The sequence below is a fragment of the Microcaecilia unicolor genome, chromosome 1 (assembly GCF_901765095.1).
Source record: "Microcaecilia unicolor chromosome 1, aMicUni1.1, whole genome shotgun sequence".
Lineage (NCBI taxonomy): Eukaryota > Metazoa > Chordata > Amphibia > Gymnophiona > Siphonopidae > Microcaecilia > Microcaecilia unicolor.
Genome location: NC_044031.1, coordinates 393,409,104 through 393,417,779, shown reverse-complemented (window position 1 = coordinate 393,417,779; position 8,676 = coordinate 393,409,104). Strand labels below are relative to the sequence as shown.

General features: G+C 42.5%; 1 protein-coding gene across 1 annotated transcript; it reads left to right on the top strand.

Moving 5' to 3' along the window:
- The first annotated feature begins 613 nt into the window (after positions 1-613).
- Positions 614-6,702, top strand: FOXF2 (forkhead box F2). The gene is made up of 2 exons (XM_030190075.1): positions 614-1,686; positions 5,716-6,702. Exons 1-2 carry the CDS (start codon positions 756-758, stop codon positions 5,880-5,882), a joined length of 1,098 nt encoding a protein of 365 aa, XP_030045935.1. The 5' UTR covers positions 614-755; the 3' UTR covers positions 5,883-6,702.
- The last annotated feature ends 1,974 nt before the right edge of the window (positions 6,703-8,676 follow it).

The following is an 8,676-nucleotide window of genomic DNA, read 5'->3' as shown; positions in this document are numbered from 1 at the left end:
AGCCTGATACGCTGGCGTGCACACGTGCAGATTAAAATGCCCAAATGAGGTTGATAAATGCTTTCATTTGCATGTATTACGGATGGGCAGCTCAGGAGATCTAGTACAGCCACAACGCCTCCTGCCCAGACGAGGAGAGGACAGGGTTCAAATGGAAGGGGGGGCTGGGTGGGGGTGCATGTGTGTGACGGATTCCGTCGGGCTTTAAGAAATAAGAAAAGATTCCGAAACTGCTAGGTGGCCACGTTCACCCCTTTGACGCAAAAGTCGAAGCGCCCTCTGTTTCCTCCTCTTAAAGGATTAGGCAAGAAGAAGTCAGGGAAAGAGAAGGGGGCGGCCACCAGGTAGGGGTCACAGATAGAACCTCAGAAAAACTAATTGAGCGCTGGCAAGTGATACAGTGCAGCCCAAGCTGTGGGGGAGAAGGAGGGGGGTGGAAGAGAGCAAAAGAGAGAAATTGACAAAAGGACCCTCCACCCTCGGCTCAGCGGCTGCCGCACTGGTGTGCTGACATCTGTGCCGTGCGGGACGACAGGACGCGGTGCTGTGCGGTGGGGGACAGTGTGGGGGCAGTGCAGAGCAGAGGGGTGGGGGGACAGTCCTGGAGCTGCGCCAGGACCGGGAATGTGTCCTCTTTAGCCTCGGCAGCACTGACCACCCGCCTCCACGGCCAGGGAACGAGGACATCGGGCGTGCAGGGAGAGTCTTTTATCCGCACAATTTTGCCCGGGTAACTGTGAGAAAGGGGAGGGAAGATGACCACGGAGACCTCGCAGCAGCGCTTGGAGCCCCCGGCACCGCTTCGCTCCAGTCCGGTCCTGATCGGCCAGCAGCCCTCCTCAGCCCTGGAGACCTCGGCTTCCTCCAAGATCAAGAAAAGCAGCTCGGGGCTTCGGCGGCCGGAGAAACCTCCCTACTCCTACATCGCCTTGATCGTGATGGCCATCCAGAGCTCCCCGACCAAGAGGCTGACCCTCAGCGAGATCTACCAGTTTCTACAAGCCAGGTTCCCTTTCTTTCGGGGCACTTACCAAGGCTGGAAGAACTCGGTGCGTCACAACCTGTCCTTGAATGAATGTTTCATCAAACTGCCCAAGGGTCTGGGCCGACCCGGCAAAGGGCATTACTGGACCATCGACCCGGCTAGTGAGTTCATGTTCGAGGAGGGCTCCTTCCGACGCCGACCCCGAGGATTCAGGAGAAAATGCCAAGCCTTGAAGCCCATGTACAGGATGATGAATGGTCTGGGTTTCAGCACGTCCATCATCCCTCAAGGCTTTGATTTCCAAACCTCCTGCCATACCAACGGGTACAATTTGGACATGATGGCCAACTCTATGGCAGGTGGCTACGACGGCCTGAGCGGAGGCCACCACGTCCCTCACATGTCCCCCAACCCCGGTTCAACCTACATGGCCAGCTGCCCCGTGTCCTCAAGTGGAGATTATGGGCATGACAGCAGCAGTAGCCCCGTGCCCTCTTCTCCGGCCCTGGGCAGTGCTATTGAGTGCCACTCTCCCTACACAAGCCCCTCAGCCCACTGGACCTCATCGAGCGCTTCTCCATACCTAAAACAGCAAGGTCTGCCTGCCAGCAATGCAGCATCATCGGGGATCCATTCGGGCATGCCCTCCTACTCCCTGGAGCAATCCTATCTGCACCAAAGCGCTCGAGACGAAATTTCAGGTAATTTTTGGGGAATCCAGAATAGTTTAATGATTTGAGGCTCATTTTTCAGGGATGCATGGAATATGATGTGGTTCGTAGCTTGCAAATTTCAACACGTTTATTACGATTATCCAACAATCCCGTAGTATTTTGATTAATCGGAATAACCAGGATATAGAACATACCATGAATCAAAATGAAAAAAAAAAAATCAGTACATTAGTCAAACTGAGGTTGTCCACAGAGGTGTTTTAAAAGCCCTTGAAACGAAATTAATTCGATTGGTCTTATTATTATTCCTCGCCCTGTGTTTCTTTAAAAAAAACTGCACTCGAACTAAATAACCCGATTAGGACAAGAAAGCAAAGGTAATTTAACAACTGGCGAAAAAAGTCAGGAAGTATATTTTTGTCTATGGGAATTAAAACAAACAAAAACAAAACAAAAACCAAGGGAAAAACAGCTGAAATGCAACATCTGGATGTGTGCGGGGGAATAATGCCAGAAAATTACGTTTCAACAGACACAGTATCCTTGTAAAGACCTTTGACAGCTCCTTGCGTATTTTGAGAACAATGTGAATACTTATGTGTCTGGGAAACGAGCAATAGTTGTGCTGGAAATATAAGGGAAAATCTGTGTATTACATAATTCCTTGCTATCCAGATGTTGTTTTTTTTTAAGGGTAAATTGAAAGGTCCTGAGTAGCCAGAATTGTACAGGCTTCACAACCCGCTAACACTGATCAATGCAAGGAAGATTAAAAAAGATAAGAACAGGCACGAAGCCTTTTATATATCAGAGGACGGGATCCCGTGAAATTTGTTTAAAAATCATATGTGGCCTCATGACGAAAATAGGATTTGGAAACGCAGCCTAGGATCTTAGCGCTGAAATTTGCAAATAGCCTCTTTTAAACATGGGTCGTGGAGGTTAACTAAACAAAGACAGTCTGGTCTGGACCACACCGAAGAGGATTTTAGGCTGACTTAACCTACATGAGAGCAGGGGTCTTGCTCAGTTTTATGGGAATTTCAACAAGTAACACATACAGACGTCTATCTGCTCTTTATTTCTGTTTGAAGGGACGTCAATCATGTTTAAGACCATGTCAAGGAATGTAGTTTTAGTTTAGACAGATAATCCGGCAGTATATGCTGATTTTAAGGCAGCACGCACTTCAACTTGGGCCATTTTATTTACGTGTTTGTTTGTTATTTATTCTAACATGTGGAACATTTTTAGGAAGTTCAACTCGAGAAACAAGGGGACAGAGGGGCACTTTACCTGTTTGTGTCTGGTCTCAGCTTAAAATACGAGTAACCGAAAGCAAGCCGGGCTCTTTATTTCCTTGGAAATAAAGGCTGGATGCAGAGACGAGCTTCAAAATAATTACAGGCGAATTTTTCATTTCTAGCCTCCCCCCTCCACTTTAAAATAAATAAAAACAACTAGGAATACACCGTGCAAAGTCCTCAGATTGATCTCAACCAAATTATTATTATTATTATTATTATTATTATATCATGAATAGGATCACCATCACGTTAATGTTGCTAGTCAATAGATTAAAAAATAGATCCGACATATTTCAAATAATAGCTTTGGCTCTAATATTCTAGTAGGAATTATCTTCTACTTATTGTACCACAGGTTGAGATTTCCCCTCCTCCTCCCCTTTACAGAGTTGTGACAAACAGAATTTTAAAAAGTTTATTATGGGCACATTGTCAGGATATTGTTAATAAATATTCAGGATATTACGGCTGCATTAGTATTTTCTGTCCCATATAATGAGAGCACTGTCACAAATAGAGTAGTGCAGACTCTTACACCCAAGGCTTTTTTTGATGGGGGGTACTTGGGGATACTGAGTACCGGCACCTTTTCCATTGTCTGCTAAAATTGACCCATGTACCCCAAGTTTTAATGAAAGAGCTCAGACCCTACACAATTCTGCCTTGTCACAGATTCTTTGACTGGTTGCAAGGTCCTGGCTATTGTGGGGTGGGTGATCACCCCACCCCTAAAGGGAGGCCTAGCATTTGAGTACCTGCACCTTTTTTGCTAGAAAAAATGCACTGCTTACACTCAAGACAAAACAGCCAGAGGAAAAATCCAAACCAGAAACATCCTGTCATTAGGGGGGGGGGGTTACTGGGTGGGGGTATTTTTTTGATCTTCTGCAAGTAATGCACAAATAAACCATGAGCAAAAAGATAGAGATTTGGCTTTACTGTGTTTCGCCCAAGCAGAAGTATCTATGCATTGCAACAGTTAACTTACTTCTGATGCTTATAAATCCGACCACCGGTAATTAAAGTTGCCCACTTAGCCTTCCAAAGTTCCATAGAAACCTATGGAACTTTGGAAGGCTAAGTGCTTTGAAAATATGCCTCTTTGTGTTCTCTGTACCTCTATTCCCCTCTCCAGGAATACAGAGAAGGTAGCTTTTCTACATATCTGACAAGAAAGTGAGATGACAGATTGTAAACAGAGAGTAGATTTATAGAAACGATAATCGCACGGAATTGTAAGCGCTAATGAAGTCTTTCCTTATCTGTTTTGACTTGTCTCTGTATCACAAAAGAAAAAGCCAAAACATGTAGTTCCTGCCTCCTCTCGGTGTGAGTAAAACCACAGCTCATCTGTTACATGTGCATACAGTAAATGGCCGGATGTGTGTTATTTGCCGGTTGCTGCAAGATATGTCTCTGCGTTCCACCATGAACTTAACATGGTGAAACATATCTGTCTATTAGCTATTATTCGTGTCCGTTTTAGCGTTTATAGTCTATCATGCCATCTGTGTCTCTGTGTATCTAACTCTTCTGTGACAAAGGTTGCCTGAAATCCTCACTCTTTCAATGTGTGTGTGAGGGAGAGATCTAAACAGCGAGAAATGGATGGGAAACACTTTTTTCTTGATGGAAATTTCAGTTTTTTTCATGCAATGCATACTTAGTTAAATGCAAACTTTATTGTTTAAAAGAAATGTTACAGGCTACGTGCCAGCGGTTAAAGGAAAAATGGCATTACACCTGGGTTAAATTGTAAAACAAAAAAAGGTTACGGCAAACATTATTTCCCCTTCTGTAGCCTGGTGAATACTATTTCACATATTATTAATCCATGTAAACTTGTTAAATCGGACCACGATAAAGCAGACCTCGTTCCTGGTTTAAGAGGAATGCGGAAGACAGAGCAGACGCGGCCAGAGACGAGTTTGCAGCAGAACACTGATCAGATCACCAGAGAGAGAAAAGTGAAGGGCTGGGCTGGGCGACCTTGAAAATTATTAGCTGCAGCAGTACTTCACAAAATCTTTCCAACTGTACATCCCGGCTCTTCGGGTTAAGAGCGTTTGATAGATAGATAGATAGATAGATAGATAGATAGATAGATAGATAGATAGATAGATAAAAATTATTCTATCTGAAATAGTGAAATATGACTTTCACAGGTAATTTTTCATCTAGGGATAGATTTTTTTTGTCTATAATTCTGGCTACTAATTGGCTTTTTGTACCTAATCACATGGGTTCCCTGAGTGGTTTCTTCCTTCATAACTAAGTACTATACAGAACAATTCAGAAATACACAGACCAACTGCACAGACCAGAAACGGTGTTATATTTTCCTGTCCAATATTCATTCGCCAGATTGCAAAATTACAGCAAAATGGCAGAGACAATCATAACAGAATTGCTTTATACATTTTATATTTAAATATATCTTAAAATGTATGGGATACCGTTTAAGTAATATGAAAAGCTAGGTTTAAAACTTGAATACCACTAATTCAGAACTGTTGCTCGAAAGAAAAAAAATACTATTATTTATTTCCCTGTCTGTGAGTCCATTTCTCTCTCCGTTCCTGTATTTATGGTTAACTAGTTGTTCATCCCCTGTATAAACAACCGATCTTTTATTTCCTTAGCAGATAAGCCTACTGAGAGTTCCTGTGCATTAGAAGCCCTCGAGGCAGGCGTATAATGTCTGTTTCTTCTTTCTCAGAAAAGCTTTTCCGTCTCTTCTTTCTTTCAGTGGGATTGCCGCGCTACCAGCATCACTCCACCCCGGTGTGCGACAGAAAAGATTTCGTGTTCAATTTTAACGGCATTTCTTCTTTTCATCCTTCCGCCAGTGGATCTTACTATCACCACCACCACCATCAAAGCGTGTGTCAAGACATCAAACCCTGCGTTATGTGAATGTGTGGCTGGCGCGCCAGACCCAGCCAGCCTGCCCTGGGAGATATTTTTAAAACTACAGGGGGAGAGATCTCGTGATACAGGCCGAAAGTGCTCCCTCTTGCAGGCAACAATACACGAGTGTCCTTTCAGAGAAGCCGAATGCCGAATCCTCTACCCTTACCCAAAGGATTGCTGCATTGATCTGAACGCATCATCGGCCATTTAAAAGAATTTTGGGTGGAGGTCGGGAGGGCTCTAAGATTGCATATTCATGCAGAAAAGACTCGTGATTTTCTTCTTCTTAGAGACCTGAAGACATTTTCTTTTTATTTCATTTATTTACATATTTACCTGCCCTCACCGAAAAGCCCAAGGCAGGGTACATCGAAAAAAAAATTGGGGGGGGGGAGGAGGGTGCTTGGTTTTCAAGGGCTGGTGCCGTCAATTGATATGAACCAATTTTTTTTATTATTTTTATTTATGTAGACCTGTTTTGTGAAGGAGTAATTCGAATAAAAAGAATAACCAAGAATATAAGAAACCGTTTGTTTCCGATGTTAAACTGAGAGCAATTTTCCCCCCAAAAAATACATTTCTGAAGGTCAGTACCAATGTTATTACAATGTTAGCTAGAAATGACGTATGTATTGTATTAAGACAATTCTTCACTGTTTCCACAAAGCAGCTTTATTTTTTATACAAAGTTGTTCTTTACTACACTATTGTAATAGTTTAATTGAAACGTGCCTATAATCACACACTATGCTAAAAGAGATCATTATTTGCACTTAACGTATACTTCGCATCTTCTCGAAATATTTTGATGTAAAAAAAAATTTCCCCAATAAAATGTATATAAAGAAAACAGGTTCCTGAAGCCTTTTTGTCTTTTCTGAAAATCAGCAGTGACATTTCGAACGCAACCCAAAAATACCCTGCTGACTCCCGCAGAGCTGATGCCCGGCTCAGTGACCTCCGTGGTCTGAAATGACGGTCACTCTTCCTGGGTTTGTTTTGTTTTTTTCTCTCTTTGCTAATCATTTCACCCGTTGATTCAGAAAGAGAGAAACACAACCACAACCGGGGCTAAAGAGATCCCATGAGGTCCCGTAATTCCAAGCAATTCACCCAGTACCACTGGAGCCCACTCTGTGTGTGCTGTGGGTGCTTGAGCACCCCCCCCCCCCCAATATTGAGAAAATTCCTTGTATGTGTCCAGGGAGGGGTTATTTCATTGGGCTTAGCACCCCAAATAATTTTGAAAACTTGGCTCCTATGCCCAGTACTCCCAACCTTTGTAGGAGTTTCAGTCCTTTCTGTAATTTTTATGCAATAGGCAAGGTTTCCATACCATTGTATAGGAATATTTTGAAATGAAATCATTCCATTCTTTAGACTATTCCTAGCACGAGAGAAGGAGGGGGGGGGTCCTAAGCAAAGATACTAAAGTTTAGGCAAACTTTTTTAACCTTTTTTTTTTTCTCTTGGTGAAATAAGTGAGCGGATTTCTTTTTTAATGAAAGCAAATTATTGCCCACTGCTATGGCGATAAATCATTCCGGTAGCAAACTTAAGAAAAAAAAACCCCTCCAATCTCTAAACATGAAACGGATTGTCTAAAATCTAATGGACGTGCACAATCCGGCTATATATTTTTTCACGCTGTGGCTGGTCACTGAATATTATGATTAATAATCTGAAAACAAGCCACTATGTATAGGCTTGACATGCGTGCATGTGCCATGCGATTAGGAAAAGAGCGTTTCATGAACTCCTGTGATTTTTTTATTGGGGGGGTCGTTTTGTTTTTGCTTGCAGTGGTTATAACTCACTACGGATTATGACTACATTATTTATCCAAGTGACAAAACGTTAAATAAGCGATGGTGTGGCTCATAGTTTATTTCATTTTAATGTATTTTTTTGCGTTTTTTTTTCTGTTCAGAAAGTGGTGTACAAGAAGCATATAAAAATGCAAAAAAAAAAAAACTTTGTTATAAGAGGGTCCCAATAAACACCTCAAAACTAACTCATATTTTTAAAATGCCTGGCCAAAAAGTCAGATCCTCAGACCTCTTCCAGAAATGCCACAAAACAGGCTCTCTGACCTGAACTCTCTTGGAGCTGTTACAGGAAACCATCCATCCCTAGTTCACCTAGGTTTTGCTTGCATTATTATAGCCATAACAAATCTTCCTATGAGGATGCGAAGCAGCCAGAAGGTGCTTGTGATTGCAGTTTCTCCTGTAAGTAACCTGGTGAAAAGCCATGTTTGCCCCTGAAGGCCAACACAATAAATAGAACATGGCATCTTAATGTAATTGGGAGCACTGGCCATAAAAGTCCATGAGCCATTATTAAAATGGACTTGGGGAAAATCCACCGCTTATTTCTGAGATACGCAACATTAAATGTACTGTTTTGGGATCTTGCCAGGTACTTGTGGCCTAGATTGGTCACTGTTGGAAACAAAATACTGGGCTTGATGGACCATCGGTCTGTCCCAGTATAGCAACACTTATGTACTTACGGCATGGTATGATCCTTAGGAGCAATATTTGAGCCTAAAAGTATAGCAGCATTTTGGAGGTTATAACTTTCAGACTCTTATGGTGTAGACTGGCATAAAGAACATTACAACGTTCAACTACAGGCATGACCAAATGAAATTCTATAATTACTAAATCCTTGAGATGGAGCAGATTCCATGAAATAGCCTTAATTGCCAATATTTTTTTAACCACTAGAAATTTGATTCTCCATTGGCAAAGTCCTATCCGAAAGGACACCCAGATTTTTAAGTTGAGCTCTC

Bases quoted from the DNA above. Each gene is read 5' to 3' on its own strand.
- FOXF2 (XM_030190075.1), top strand. From the start codon at position 756: ATGACCACGGAGACCTCGCAGCAGCGCTTGGAGCCCCCGGCACCGCTT. The intron at 1,687-5,715 runs GTAATTTTTGGG...TCTTTCTTTCAG, and splicing joins CGCTCGAGACGAAATTTCAG to TGGGATTGCCGCGCTACCAG.